The following is a 15237-nucleotide window of genomic DNA, read 5'->3' as shown; positions in this document are numbered from 1 at the left end:
AACGGGACATCTTCGAAAGTGTGTCTGGGGTGGTTTCATCGCCCAGTGGGACAAAATCTCAGCGCGGCGCAGTTAGTCCATGGGTCAGCTCGAGCCCATCTGGTTTGTCGCCCAACGTCGATCGGGGAGGCTCCCGGCGACTGACGACATCTCTCTCTCTCTCTTTTTTATCTCTTCTTCATCGACTGCATTTTTTGTGCTCCTCTGTACTCGTTAGATTCCGCTTTTCAATTCTTGTCAAAAACACCTCATTTACACAGGGTGGGTGCATAAGAACTACACTTGGCACCTTGCAGCTGCTCTGAGCCTTCGTTTCTTGACGCGCAGCACAATAGCTGCTCCTGGTTTCCATGCTCATCTGTTCATAATGAGGTTGTCAACGGCGGCGGCAGCCTTCAGCGCACTGGGGTTGCTGACACCCGTAGCTGTGTGTCAAACAGTATCGTATTCGGCGACGTCAGAGCTCACCTTTCTCACCGGAACAAGAACAGAACGACCATCTATTCAGACCGGTCCCCCTACTGGGCCCTATCAGTCATATGGCTCCAAAATCACGCTCACCGGGGCCAATAGCTCGACAACCGCCGTGACCTCGAGCGGAACCATGACGACGGGTGCAAACTTCACCGCCACCGCGACTTCGGCTCCTACAAACACACAGCCTTGCAACAACCATGTCGAGTTTTGCACGCGAAGGTACAGCAACATCACGAATGTTGGATGTCATAACTCACCCTTTGTCCGGCCCGGAAACAGCGGTTCCAATCAGGAGGTGGACGTCTTGACTCAGCTCAATGACGGCGTTCGCTTTCTCCAAGCTCAGATTCAGTGGCCTCCAAACTCGTCAACTCCTCATTTCTGCCACACCTCTTGCGACTTGTTGGATGCCGGTCCCATCTACAACTGGCTGGGCCAAGTTGCAGATTGGGTTGACGCCCACCCGTACGATGTTGTAACCATCTTGCTCGGCAACGGCAACTATTCAGATCCCTCGTTGTACGTCCCCTTTATAGAGCGGTCCGGCATCACAAAGTATGTGTACAATGCGCCATTTCTTCCCATGGCCCTCAACGACTGGCCCACCTTGGAGGACATGATCCTCCGGGGGAAAAGAGTCGTCATGTTCTTGGACTATCAGGCCAACCAAACCAAGTATCCTTGGCTGCTGGACGAGTTCTCTCAGATTTGGGAGTCGCCATTCGACCCGCAGGATCGCGCTTTTCCCTGTACTGTGCAGCGTCCGCCTGACTTGTCAAGGGAAGCGGCCATGGACAGGATGTATATCATGAACCATAATCTCAACGTCGAGTTTAACGTATTTGGCGTCCAACTACTTGTTCCGGCAGTGTCTCTGCTCAACGAAACAAACGGCTTCAATGGTACTGGGAGTGTCGGGCTGGCGGCGAATAACTGCCGTTCAGACTGGGGACGGGCACCAAACGTCCTTAACGTTGACTATTACAACTATGGTTCACCGAAGCCTTGTTCGGTATTCGCGGCGGCAGCGGCGGTGAACAACGTCACGTACGATTACAGCAAGCCTTGCGGCCAGCCTTCTGCAGCATCACGCATCATTGTTCAAAGTCTTTGGGTATCCGTTGCGGCGATTGCAGTCGCTAGTCTTTGGTGTCACTAGGCATCATTCATGTATGTATCTTGGCATGTTCTAGCGATAGCGATTTCTTTCGATTCTGTGTTTTTTATGGGTGGGAACTGGCGCCAGGTCATGGTATAAACAGCCAGTATTCGTTTTACGGCTGGTTTTGAAGGATGATTTATTCCGGCTTTAGTATTTCATAGACTGCATATATTTCGACATGTGTATATTGTAGACGCACTCAAGTACAACATTTCTGCCTTGTGTCCAGACGGCTCGTCATGCAAATCTTGCCATGTATGCTTAATGGACTACACAGCTTTGTATTCTCGTGCTTCGCATCTTGGTGCGGTACTGGCCAACCCAAGCTCATGTGTAAAGTTGCTCCCTCCCTACCAGCAAATAAAATGGTCGACAACCACTGGCTGTGGCTTGATTATTGCCGAGATGCGACCGCCAGCGTCTTCGTGACCAACCTTTGAAATTGAGCTGGGCAAGAAGATACAGTAGAAGGCTGCAAATGCGCGGCAACCCAGACGACACCATTCCACTGGGAGCCTGTGAGAGGCCGCCTCCTGGTACAGGTGCATGGTCAATGGTCTGGTGGCATGTGTGCATTTTTGTATATTCGTCCAATGATGAGGCCGTCTGCCTGCTTTGGCCACAACGAAGCCCAATCAATGCCAGACATGTTGGCCAATTTGGGGGCAAAGCGCCAAGATTCTCATCTGTGTTTAAGGTGGCACATGGCGGCATGGCGGCTGATGGTCCAGTGGCGCTATTATTGCTCGATGTTTGACAGCTCTTCCTGCGGCCTGTTCAATGTTTCGGTGTTAAACCTCCTCGCAGCACGTCGTTGAAGTACGCAGTGCTCGGTAGAGGAGAAATTAGACATGGATATTTTGATATTTTGGGCGGAAATAACTCGCGGATGCTCTGTTCAGTGTTGCGAGGTTTCTTGGCAAAGACATGCCACTGGCTATACTCCGTACACGCGAGATCGCCGCCCCTTCTTCACCTGGGGCATTCAAACAGGAGGAAGGAGCATTTGACCCTGCTGTTACTCCGTACACAATTCCCAATTTCTCACGGCCACTGCCAGCCCTATCGTCTCCTTAGCCCACTTTATTTCATCTTGTCCACCACGTTGACATTGGAGAAGGCTCAAGTGCAACATTGAAGGCCCACCTCCCGCTGAGGAGCTGAGAACCAGGCCAGGGGCATCAAAAGCCATTGATCCATCTACGGAGTATTATGGGAGGGGCCATGGGGATAGTAGTACTAGTAGAGCGGTCGAGCCGGGGTTGATCCTTCCCGTAGCTCGCCTCGGCCTGGCCTTCAATGTTGGTCTATTACTCCATTACTCCATCCTGCTTTCAATCTTCGACCGCAAGACGTCCTGTTTCCGGGTTTGCGACGAACCCGTGAGTTTGATTGCAGTCCTTCCAACGAGTTGCGTTTGTCTCACACTTGCACCCTCGGCTCCGCGACTAATCTGCTTCTCCCCGTGTCTTGTCCTGCCACTGTTGCACTGTTCCTGCAGCTGCCTCCCACCCGCAAGACAGCCTTGCTTGCGATTGTGGCCTGGCTATTTCGCCCGACATGGTGACACCTTTGGAGTATGGAGTCTCATAACCCTATGGGCAAAGAACCCTTGCGTCAAGGAGCTCCCTCGGGCCAACATGACGGCTGGCGATTGTCAACTGCTTCTCCGTTAAGCGATACCAATCACGTCTACTACTATGATTCTTCGCGGATACATGAGCTGCGAACTCAGAACTCACTTGTTTCTTCACAATTTGACCAAGACATCTCCCATCCCCCAGGGCAATATGACGGGGGCCACAACTATGCGCCAGATTCTGCTTGGGCTGGCTCGTTTGGTTACGGCGAAGGATATGCACCGGTGTCAAGTATATCAGCCACTTCGCCGGCAAGAACGCAGTCCATCGACACGCGCAAGCCCAGCTACCGGTCTCTGAGAAGGCAGAACATACCAGAAAGCATACAAGAGGAAGGGTATGCCCTGTCTCTGCTTCAATCAGCGGCGCCTATGGGTACTGGTGCGCGCTACGATATGATTGCAGAAGATGACGAGATGGTACCGCCCGCAGTCGACATTACATCTGCTATGGGGCCGATGACCACCCATGATGCTGAATTTATTAGAAGTCTGCAGCAACAGGAAGCAAATGGAAATCTTACAGGCGGACTAGGTCAAGGCTTCCGACCAGAATCCACGCTTCGGGACATGGAGCTTCTGTCCAGCCCGACATCAATAAAGAGGAGCCTCACCAGATCATTTACGCGGCGCAAGTCGGCCAAACATTTAACACGAAACGAGACTATTCAGTCCAAGGGTCAAGATGAGGCCAACCGGCGAGGAGAGGTGATCGAAGTTGTCCTCGAGACGGCATCAACCGACCTCAGTAATTTTGAAGGATCAAACATGCTCTGGGACTCCGACAGCCGGCGAAGTACGGTAGCAAGCAAAGGACAACAAACGCAAATATTTTATCCCCAGCCAAATTGGAAACCGTGGTCCATGCGATGGCCCTATCTTACCATCATGGTCTTGCTTTCTGTCGCTCTGGCCGTCATGCAAGAGGTTCTCTTTCGAAAATACTCGAAAACGCCTCTGTTGCAGTTCCAGAAGCCCGGCGACCTCAAGCCAGGCCTCTATTTTGCTGTGAAATTTGCACCTACTCTCTCCGCCGTCGTTTACGGGGTGTTGTGGCAATTCATCGATTTCGAAGTTAGACGCCTGGAAGCATTTTACCAACTATCCAAACCAGGCGGCGCGTTGGCGGCCGAGTCGATCAATGTTGACTATGTGACGAGTTTTAGTTTCTTTCGGCCCTTTCGAGCGTTAACCCTGGGGCACTATGCAGTGGCCCTTTCATCGATTGCAACTACCCTGGCTATTTCTCTTGTTCCGACATTTGCGTCTGCGTCAATTATACTTTCACCCAGTCGCGAGGAGAGACTGATCCACCCAAATGACGATAAATATCTGCATTTTTCCCCGGCATGGTCACGGCTTTTGACTTCAACGCTAGTTTTGTGTTCCGCGGCGGGCATTGGCCTGCTTTTTTTGCTCCAGAGCAGACGTACCGGGTTACTATCCGACGTGCAGGGGATTGCTGGCTTGGCTTCTATGGCCGTTGTGAGCCACATACTAATGGACTTCAAAGATATGGATACCGCCAAACATAAAGATATTCACCAAAAGTTGAAATATAATCGATACATGTTGCGAAATTCATCGCTGGCGCCTGACAATGAGAATCCAGCGACATCGCAAGAGAGGGAGAGATACGAAGATGTACATCTATCAGAAAACCCTCATCCGCTGATGTTGCGGTTGGCTGGGTTTATCCCATTTGCCATCGCCCTCTGGGGCTTTATGGGATTCATCCCCGCTATCCTTTTCACTGAAGCAGATGTTGTCTCGGACAAGGCGCCTTGGTTTGTGACGGCTGTAGCCGTCTGTCTCAAAATGAGCTGGAATTCTTTAGAAACCGCTGTTCGGATGATGGAGCCTTACTACATACTATCCAAGAGGCATGCACCGTCAGTCCTGTTGGCGTTGGATTACACGGCCATGCCATTCGGCTATCTTCCCATCAAGGCACTCTTGAATGGTCATACAGTCATGTTTCTTGTTGGCTTTGGCAGTGTCATTGCCGAGTTCTTGACCATTCTTGTGACCGGTCTGGCCACAGGTTGATGGCAAGGATTTCCTACTCAACGGCGATGGGGGTGTTGATCAGGACAGAAGCAAACTAATCAACTCTGGACAAGAGACGATTCATTCATTTTACGTCTCTTTTGGCATCGTCATGTTTATCCTCTTGTACATGAGTGTCGTGTCTTGTATTGTCTTTGTCCGGCGACGCCATCCTTTCTTACCACGACAGCCCAACACAATCTCATCCGTGTTGGCATATATTCACCAAAGCAAGATGCTGTATGATTTTGTGGGAACGGAGAAGCTGAGTAATGCCGAAATGGTAAGGAAGCTGGATGATGGCAAGACTTATGGTCTGGGATGGTTTCAGGGCCGGGATGGACAAATACATTGCGGGATAGATCAAGAGGAGCTGACGAGTTCGTACAAGCATGGCGTTGATTATACGCAGCGGAATCAACCGTGGAACACACAGTGGGATATGCTATAGATGAGGGCGTGGCTTCACACTACATGGAGGAACACACAGAGGACGCATGCATTAGATGATTTGGATATTTTTGAATCTATACAGCCATGATTGTCGGTTAGTGAACTGGTTTGCTCGATGAGACAATGCGACGGATGTATCAAAAAACTGGCAAGACATTTCCACACCTTACAGAGCACTTGTACGTTTTAAGTACGTCTTCTTCTGTCAGTAATGTCATGTGCTTTCTGGGCTGAATATGAATTACCATCTTCCCCCCACGCCGATGACACACTCTGATGACGACAGTGGGCGCACAACTTGAGGCACACCCACGCACTCCAATTCAGGGTGGCCGATCAAATGGCAATGCCTCAAGCGGGCCGACAGCAACTCGAGACAGTGCAGGTGTAGGGGCAGGGTATGCCATGGCTTTGCGGCTGCTGCTGAGAGGCCCTTGATGGCTGGCGTGACGGCACTGATGGGAGGGGGGGGAGCCTGGGTTGGTGAGACAATGGTTGTGTTTTGGGCGCGCCGTGGCCTTTTGATACCTGCGTTTGAAGAGATGAACTGCTTCACGTATATTTAGAACGAACGTATGCTCGGCACATGTGTAATTCTCATGATGTATAAATATCTGTAGCTCTTGGTGACGCTGCTGGGTCGGGGATGATAACTCCCATCATGTGACGACGGTTGGCAGCGCCAGTGTTTGGTCGTCTCTGCTTGGGCGGCGCGTTTTTGCATGCCAGTGCTACTGCGAGCGCAAATGCGACCGAGTCATAACAAAAGACTGGTGGCACGGAGTATTATTTGGAAGGGCTGTATGGAATAGTTACTCGCTCTACCATGGGCTTGACGCGGGCTTGGCTGGACAATTGATTGCAACAAGCTGTTGCGTATTTCTCTCGGCGGCAAGGCTGGTCAAAATTTGCTTCACCGGCAGCGACAAGCCGTCAGGCTTCCCCCAGAAACAAAGCGAGACGGGTCAAGTTCGAAACCCCGACGCAATGCTGCTCCCGAGCCGGAGGCGCTGGTCCCTGGGCCAGACGGTGCCGGTTTTACATTGGTGTTGCGTGTCCCTGAAAATCGACGCCGGCAGGGTTCGCCTACTGGCATCTTGCTCTAGTTTTGTTTTGGCTACAGTTGTTGCAAAACTTGAGGCCTCTGGCAATTCTTGGCCCTGTTCGACGCCGGGCGCCGTATTATTTGTGTGGCGATGCCCGGCACCATGGTTCTAGAGTCTGGGCATTCTGACCCGCCAAGCAGAGTGGAATGAGAGTTGTGCGTAAGTATTGGTACGAGGCCAATCCATTCTTGCCAATGCACAAGGCGGTATCACGCTGCAGGATTTGTCACTGTTGCGCTCTCCACTCTCGGCTGCGTGCCGACCCTGGTTCTATTACGAGATGCTGCTGTGCTCCGTATGGGCCATGTTTCTTGACAAAGGCAACATTGCATCGGGTTTGCCGCCGTGACGACTGGCTCGAGTCCTCCAGCCCGCCCATCGGGAACAAAAGTCAGGGGTTCAACCAACGGGGCTTGGTATCTGCTGTTAGTGCGGATACGGAGTACCAGAGCGGCCAATACGCAAGGTGTCGCGCCGTCGGTGGTACCTGCGTCATCGGCAAAAATAGTACGGGGCACGACGTTCCTACACGGCCGATGGCGCCCCGCGCGACTGGCACTGCCCGGCGCACTATCGTCAAGTTCAGTTCCTCCCTGGCAACCAGCACAGAGTTGCCGCGCGGCGCCCATATGCTTTCAATGTTTTGCAGCCCGCTTTGCCTTTGCCTTTCGGCCTTGGCCTCAAACTGTCTGGTCTAGGTTAAATGGAATCAAACCGCATCCCTCCTAGCTAGAGACTGCACGCTCGCCATTTGCTCAAGACGGTCACGCCCCACCCGCTGTGGAGCCGCTACCCCTGCCACCTGCCACATCTTCCCATCTTCTTCCCATCTCCCTCAAATCCCCCGCCCAGAAAGCCCAGCAGGCCCAGCAGACCCTCCAGCACTGCCGCCCGGAAACGTCGAGGCCGGGTCAACTGGTCAACTGGTCTGCACGCGGGTTGCAAAAAAGGCCGCACACCTGTGTGTGTGGTTGTGGGTACGGGGTGTGCGGCCTTTTTGGCAACCCGCGTGGTCTGGTTTGTATTGACATGGACTCTCCAAGTCATCTCCACCGACTGACGCCGCCTGAAAGGCTCTGCACATTGCTTCCTCCACTCCTGTTCCCGAACCCACCCTCTCTTCGCGGCTCCCTTCCCTCATTAACAACCCGAGTGCCTCGTCTCCTCCTCCATCACTTGGCTCGTTTCCATTGTCGCGACAAGCCATTCCAACTCCAACTTCGCCCACCGCCCCCTTCTTGTAGTCGACTGTCGCCTTCCCTGACAGTCTTATCTGGAGAAGGCCTTCGTTCCACCGCCCCATTTCATTCGCTACTCGGGGTTTTCGTCTAACAACTTGTTTGCTCGGATCGGACACTCTTTATTCCCCTCGCCTCGACATCACTCATCGTCTTCTTTTCCTCGTCACCTCATCTCCGGTAGAAGTCATTCGCTTGCAGACGACATAGTTGCGACAGGCTCTCTAGGTCGTCGACCCAACCCGACCAGCCTCTCACCTATTGATCCGACCTGGCCCACCGACCGATCCTCCGTTTGCCTCGTTAAATGACCATTTCAAACCTGGCAGCCCTCAGCACATTAACTCTTGCCTCGACTAAACAGTGAGCCGTTTCGCGGGACGACGACGACGACGCCACTCAGATTGGGCAGTACCGATTGACTGTATTGGTCCCAACTCCCAATTATCCTCTCTCTTCAAAGATCAAACGACAACACTCGACCACTGTCAAAATGCGGTCGCTTCTCAAGGCGCCGCTTTTGCTCCTGGCCTCCATGGTCACGATGCTTTCTCCGGTTGCGGGCGAGGACATGCTCGTGTCCAATTCTCTCAACAATTGCCAGGACGACTCTAGTTTTACTGCCAGCCTTTTCAACGTTGTTTACACCCCAAACAATAACTCTGCGACCGTTGAGGTGGTCGCCACATCATCCGTTCAGGGCTATGTTCTTTTCGACCTCGCTATTTCCGCCTATGGTTACACTTTTTTGAGAAAGACTGTTGATCCTTGTGAGATGAAGCTTGGTGGTCTGTGTCCCATGGTTGCCGGAAAGATTCCCTTCGCCTTCAACTTGCCCGTCCCAGCCGATGCTGCCAAGCAGATTCCCGGCATCGCTTACAGCATTCCCGACTTGGATGCCACCGTTCGTGTCCAGATCAACTTGACCAAGACCGACAACCCTCGCAGCATCGCCTGTGTCGAGGCTGACATTTCAAACGGAAAGACGGTTGACTTGTTGGGAGTCAAGTGGGCCACCGCTATTATCGCTGGTTTGGCCTTGGTTTCCTCTGCCATTGTCAATGGCCTCGGACACTCCAACACCGCCGCTCACGTTGCAGCCAACTCGCTCTCGCTTTTCGGCTATTTCCAAGGACAGGCTATCCTTGGTCTCACCGGTGTTCACTTACCACCTATTGTTCAGTCTTGGACCCAGGATTTCCAATGGTCGATGGGTATCATTAGGCTCGGGTTCATGCAAACCATTTTCACTTGGTATCAGCGGGCTACTGGTGGCACCCCGTCCACTATTTTCGATACTCTTACCACTGTCTCTGTTCAGGTTGAAAAGCGTGGCCTGGACTTCACGGACCACGGCCTCAGTCTTTTCAGGCGTGGTGCCGCTATGATGCCCAGGCCCATTGTCGCCGCCGCCAGCAATCTCGTGAAGCGAGGCAACATCATGACCTCCTCCGGTGCTTATATCGTTTATGGAATTCAGCGTGTAGCTTTTCGCTCCAAGATCGAAACCACCAACTTATTCATGACCGGCTTGACCTTCTTCTGCATCTTCGTCGTCTTCACCATTCTAGCTGTTGCCAGCTTCAAGGGAATTTGCGAGCTCGCTGTGAAGCAAAAGTGGATAGACAGTGATACTTTCCTTGAGTTCCGAAATGGCTGGTTCACCGTCTTGAAGGGCATCCTCTTCCGTGTGGCTCTTATCGGATTTCCTCAGATGGCTATCCTTTGCCTTTGGGAGTTTACTCAAGTCGACTCGGCGGCCGAGGTTGTGCTTGCTGTTTTCTTCTTCTTCGGCCTGACCGCTACGCTGGCCTGGGGCGCAAGCAAGGTTATCCGCATCGCTCGCCGTTCCGTGGCTATGCACCGCAATCCTGCCTACATTTTGTTCTCTGACCCTCAGACTCTCAACAAGTGGGGATTCCTCTACATCCAATTCCGCGCCTCTGCATACTACTTTATTGTTCCAGTTCTGGTGTACACCCTAGTCAAGGCTATGTTCGTCGCCTTTGCTCAGAAGAGCGGAGTAGCCCAAGCCGTTGGCTTCGTCATTATCGAGGCTGCTGCTCTTATCGCGGCATCAGTTCTTCGACCTTGGATGGATAAGCCCACTAATTCGTTCAATATCGCCATCTGCGTCGTCAACTTCCTCAACGCTATTTTCCTGTTGATCTTCTCCAATGTATTTGGAGCCCCTCAACTGGTAGTCGGAGTCGTCGGAGTCGTTCTCTTTGTCCTAAACGCAGTTTTCGCGCTCATCTTGCTCCTGATGGTTATCATCTCTACTACGGTCTCCTTGATCCGCAAGAACCCTGATGCCCGCTACCAGTACATGGCCGACGACCGAGCTTCGTTTATGAAGTCTCAAACGCACCTGACCACCACGACTGAGCTGGATGCTCTTGCCGCTACTGCCCGAGGTGACAAGGCTGGGGGATACAAGGCTCACATGGATTTGGAGGATGACAACGAGTCTTTCTCATCCGAGGACCTTCGTCGCCGGGCTGCTGGCCAGAACCCTTCTGCTGCGGCTTCTCAACACTCTTTCCAGGGACAGCAAGGGCCTAGGTCGCCTGTCAATCCGTCCATGCCACTTTTCCCGGCAGGCCCGCGACCTGAGAGCCCCTTCCGCTCGGGGTCACCAAGCCCATACAACCGCAGTGGATCTGCCGCGGCGCAGCGATCCAACCATAGTTCAAGCCCGGCTCCGGGATACCGATCACAAAACACGTCTAGGTAAGGTGACCCCGCCTTTACAACACGGAATGGGACGTGCCGTCTAACAAGTTACTGTACAGTCCCTGGCAGCGTGGCGCAGGCTACGAGTAAAAATCAGAAGGAAACACATCCTAAAGAAGGAGAGGCTGGGAATACCCAAGCCATCTCCACAGTTATTCCATTATCAGCGTTCGAAAGTTTTTCACAATTACAATCAACCAACACTACTGATGGTTGATGAATATTTGCAACGGCCGTCATTTTCCATGTTGAATTCTGACGGTAGCCATTGGATAGTTGACGAATCAACTCCACACAGCGACGTGGTATATGCATACCGCTGAGTCAAGAATGGAGCTCCGTACTGCATCGCATCAACGATTATAAGGGCGGCTACGACACGTCGGCATTTTTCTATCCCTTCACCACATATATTACATTTTGACCGTTTTCTTTATTCCCCCATTAATGTCGCTTGTTTTGGTTTTTTTCTTATTCCTGCCTAGGGAGGCATGATGGCGTACTGATGATAATGTGGAAAAGGACTTTTTGAGACTCCGTATACCGTCGTATGATGGTCTTGATGGTCCCTCCCACGAGCTCTTGGTTTCATTTCATTTTCTATTGGTCGGCTGTTTCCTGCGAGTGTACATATATGCATTGGGAGGGGATTGTCATTGGTACTGGGCTCTGATTTCGTGTTTGGCCAACTGGGTTCGGTTGGCTGGCTAGGATTACTTTGGGCCGAGCGTAAAGATGGGGAAACATCAGAACCTAAGCTAGAGAAGTAGACTCTAGTTGTACACACCTTAGGTACTAAAAAAGACTATTTATTCTATTCTATTTGGTTCACGTAAGTGAGTGTGCACACATGCGGATTCAGAGATGATGGAACGCTACATTTGCGCGTTACCACGCTCCTGGACGCGCGGCGTGTTGTGCGTAGAAAAGGGCACAATGTTGTGTTAAATATTATAGGTATTAAGTGTCTGCTACTCTTATGCTCACTATAATAACCACCCTACTCATACAAAGAGACTTGTATCTCATCATCATCGCTTCTTGCTTCTCGTCCCGCTACATGAAGAAAATGGTTTTCCAGTTCGGCCGGTAGAAATTTCGGGAAAAAAAAAAAAGACAAAGGGGAAGCAAAAAAGCCATGGGGCGTGCAAAAACTTCGTTGGCAGGCAAGATTGGTACATGTTAGAAGAAAGGTATTATGCCCAATTTCCAAGTACGTGACTTCGAAGAATGACGTATACAGAGATACATGGGTGAAAGAAGGCAAGAAAGAGAATTTAACAGGGTCGGATGAAAAGGAAAGGGAAACAAAGTGAAGGAGAGTTAACAAACAACATGATATGAAATAGATCGGATTGGGAGTGTAGGTGGGGTAGAGATCGTTTCATTGACTTGATATTCGTATCATTCCTCCGATATCAGTGACCCAAATCGTGAGGGAATATCCTCTGAAACGATTGGTATTCGTCATCGTGTTGTTTGAGTGTTGTTCGTTTTTGACTCCTCAACGCCTTTTCGTCTCATGTGACGCTCGTGTCGCTGTGAAAAAGTGTCCATCAACCATTATCGCAAGTTCGTAGTACAGCGTTTATCATTCGCCCCAAGATCAAAAAGCAAACCCTTGCTCTATTAATTTGTCAACATCTCCTCCGGCGGCGGCTACAGCTTTGATGGCTGCCTCGCTGAGGCGTCTGCGTCGATCCTGGGCTTCCTTTTCACGGCGCGCCTTTGTCTTGGAGCTTCCACTGGGGGCGACGCCTGTCATGAGAACGCTGCCGTCATTTGGTGTAAAGTTGACGAAACCGATCCCGCCGGCGCCGTCGCCACCACCCAAAGACGAGGCACTGTTTGAACCACTGATATCTCGAGAGCGGCGTTTGCGAACACTACATGGGGTGCCAGGCATACTGGCAGGGAGTCGGCCGGAGCTGCTTCTTAACGATGACACAGATGCCCCAGAGCTGTGGCGAGAGCGAGGGACAGCAGACTGATCCGCGGGTGTCGGCGAAGATGATGGCCCTCGCTGCTTTCGCACAGGGGAGCAAGACATGTGTCTCGCTCCAGACGACTTGGCCTTGGGGGGGCGATGAGATCTCTCTGAAGCCGGCATCTTCTGCCCTATAGCCTGAGGAATGGGAGGCGGCGGTGGAAGAAACGTGTGGGCGTTGACTGTCAAGTCATTGACCACAGTTGACTGGGAGCCTCGAGGCTGAGGCATGTGAATCATGAGCCCACCCGTGCTGGTGTCGGCAATAGCTCCGTAGTCGTATGGCATCCCCGTGTGCTGGCCATGCCCCATAACATGAACACTGGCGCTCCTCGGGTGATGAGAAAAGTCGTTTGGTCCTTGGCTCATCATATCCGGTGTCCACCAACCGGCCTCCTGGCTGGTGATATACTCGCCTCCGGTGCCTGTCCAATGCATCTGGTGTTGATGCTGCTGCTGCTGCTGCTGAGGAGGAGGAGGTGGTGGTGGAGGAGGAGGAGGAGGAGGAGGAGGATGTTGCTGTTGCTGTTGTTGTTGTTGTTGTTGGTGAGGGTGGTGGTGGTGGTGGTGGTGGGGATGATGGTGATGTTGCCAAGCCATATCGACTTGGAAATGACTCTGATTAAGTTCACTCTTTACGCCAGGCGATTCTATGGGAGTATCCGGAGCAACCTGGCCATAATACTGAAGATTCACACCCCCAGGTGGTGGTAAAAGAGCGGTGTCGTTGAAGGGGTCATCACACCGCCCATGGATGAAATGGGGAGTAGCTTGTTCCTGCTGTCGAAGTGGAGGAGATACGGGTAGATTGCCCTGCGTAACAGCTCGACCTCTTCCTCGCCTTTGCTTGGGTACCTTCAGAGGTTGTAGATGTTCTTGTGTCGGTGATACTTGCCGTGGCACAGCTGTTGCTTTGCGATTCCTTCGCAGATTCGTTGCCCTTCTTATTGTGGAAGACAAGGCTTCCACAAACTTCTTAGGCTTCCGACCATCGGTGTTGGGAGGTTTTGGAGACGGTGGATCCGACGACGTTGTATTATGCTGTCTCTGCGGCGAATGCAGAGAAATACTCTCAAGTCTGCTGAGGTCAGCCTCTGACATGGATGCTCTCCCAAGATACTCAAACTGCTGCTGAGATGGATGACCAAGCTCATCGGCACTTAACGCGAGGTCCTTCGGGTCTATTTCGTGGCTGGCGGCCGAGGCAGTTGGGCCAATGCGAGAGCTGCTAGAGAGGAAGTCAAACTCATCAGCGGAAGAAACGCAAGATGAGACGGCACTTTCTAGGGTTGCGACAGTACGGTCCCCCATTAAGAGCATAGACTCTGCCACGCCGGGCATAGAAGCTGGTATCGTGTTGAAATCATTGTCGGCGGTCGCTGTAACGGTACCGTCGGCATCAAAGTCAACAAACTGGCCAAAAAAATCGTTGTGGACGTCATCGGTACTGGCGCTGTTGACATCCTCCCAATACATGCTAGGGTCCCGATTTGTATCGACGGCCTCGGCCCTGTATGGAACAGTCCAAAAGGCCATCTTGACCAAAGGGTTGGGGTTGTGGCTTTTCGTGTTGCTGTTGCCAATGAGGGTATCGTTGTGGCGCGTAGTGTTGTGTGGTGTTGAAGTGTAATGTGTTGAGTTGTTGTTGTTGTGATGCTGTGGCTCTCGGTTGATATGGCCAAAGGTTCCGTATATACACATACATACATATATATATATATATATATATATATATATATGGTATACGACAAGCTTTGCGACTCAAAGCACAGGGAGCAATGCCATGAGGCACAAAGCGTTGTCTTGGTTTGATCTGATCAAGCCTGCAAAATGGAAAGGGCTCAATAAATCAGAAAATTAGAGGAGGAGGAGGGAGTTGGGAAGAAGTGGAATATGGGAGTTCCCGTCGTGGGCCGAAGCTATCAATCAAGATGAGATGGCCCGAGGGCAAGTAAAGCTTGTTGGCCATATGCCATCCCGTAGCAACAATTGGCTCAGCACAACACCCGGCAACGGGCAGCGATCAGCTAGCAACCGATCTCAGGTCCGAAGTTGTTATTTGGGGCATTCGCAACAAGAGGCAGGCCTTGGAATGTGGGAACATAGCGCTGCGCATTCCAGTCGTTGTTCGACTCTCGCACGCAGAGGCCAAGCCCAAACCACCAACTCTTCTTGACTGCAAGTAAAACGAGCCAGTCCGGCCCCACAACGGCAGCCATTACCGCTCATACATGGAGGTGCCGAGCACAACCTCAACCTCGTCCTCGCAAGAGCATGTTATGCTGGGAGGGTATTATTAGAGAGCAACTCTGCCGCCATCTCCACTGCAACGGGGGCCTGGTGGGAAATTACTGGAGAGCCCACAATGCATTGATTGACGGCCATGGCCG

The 15237-nt window shown here is 51.9% G+C and overlaps 5 protein-coding genes across 5 annotated transcripts; 4 read left to right on the top strand and 1 right to left on the bottom strand.

The window, feature by feature from the left end:
• Nucleotides 1-11: 11 nt before the first annotated feature.
• On the top strand, nucleotides 12-2295 carry J3458_005471 (uncharacterized protein). Its single transcript, XM_007812481.2, has one exon. The coding sequence runs from the start codon at nucleotides 368-370 to the stop codon at nucleotides 1634-1636; it is 1269 nt and encodes a 422-aa protein (XP_007810672.1). The 5' UTR covers nucleotides 12-367; the 3' UTR covers nucleotides 1637-2295.
• Nucleotides 2296-3218: 923 nt separating this feature from the next.
• On the top strand, nucleotides 3219-5327 carry J3458_005470 (uncharacterized protein; the record flags this gene model as incomplete). The annotated part of the gene is made up of 1 exon (XM_007812480.2): nucleotides 3219-5327. The coding sequence occupies one exon, from the start codon at nucleotides 3219-3221 to the stop codon at nucleotides 5325-5327; it is 2109 nt and encodes a 702-aa protein (XP_007810671.2).
• Nucleotides 5328-5439: 112 nt separating this feature from the next.
• On the top strand, nucleotides 5440-5778 carry J3458_005469 (uncharacterized protein; the record flags this gene model as incomplete). The annotated part of the gene is made up of 1 exon (XM_066118820.1): nucleotides 5440-5778. The coding sequence occupies one exon, from the start codon at nucleotides 5440-5442 to the stop codon at nucleotides 5776-5778; it is 339 nt and encodes a 112-aa protein (XP_065976341.1).
• A 2213-nt stretch (nucleotides 5779-7991) lies between these two features.
• Nucleotides 7992-11666, top strand: FLC3_3 (putative flavin carrier protein 3). The gene is made up of 2 exons (XM_007812479.2): nucleotides 7992-10857; nucleotides 10920-11666. Exons 1-2 carry the CDS (start codon nucleotides 8618-8620, stop codon nucleotides 10948-10950), a joined length of 2271 nt encoding a protein of 756 aa, XP_007810670.2. The 5' UTR covers nucleotides 7992-8617; the 3' UTR covers nucleotides 10951-11666.
• A 138-nt stretch (nucleotides 11667-11804) lies between these two features.
• On the bottom strand, nucleotides 11805-14122 carry J3458_005467 (uncharacterized protein). Its single transcript, XM_066118819.1, has one exon. The coding sequence runs from the start codon at nucleotides 13946-13948 to the stop codon at nucleotides 12467-12469; it is 1482 nt and encodes a 493-aa protein (XP_065976340.1). The 5' UTR covers nucleotides 13949-14122; the 3' UTR covers nucleotides 11805-12466.
• Nucleotides 14123-15237: the final 1115 nt, after the last annotated feature.

The sequence above is a fragment of the Metarhizium acridum genome (assembly GCF_019434415.1).
Source record: "Metarhizium acridum strain ARSEF 324 chromosome Unknown scaffold_31, whole genome shotgun sequence".
In the NCBI taxonomy this organism is placed as follows: Eukaryota; Fungi; Ascomycota; class Sordariomycetes; order Hypocreales; family Clavicipitaceae; genus Metarhizium; species Metarhizium acridum.
The sequence above is the reverse complement of the archived record's forward strand: the minus strand, read 5'-3'. Positions and strand labels throughout refer to the sequence as shown.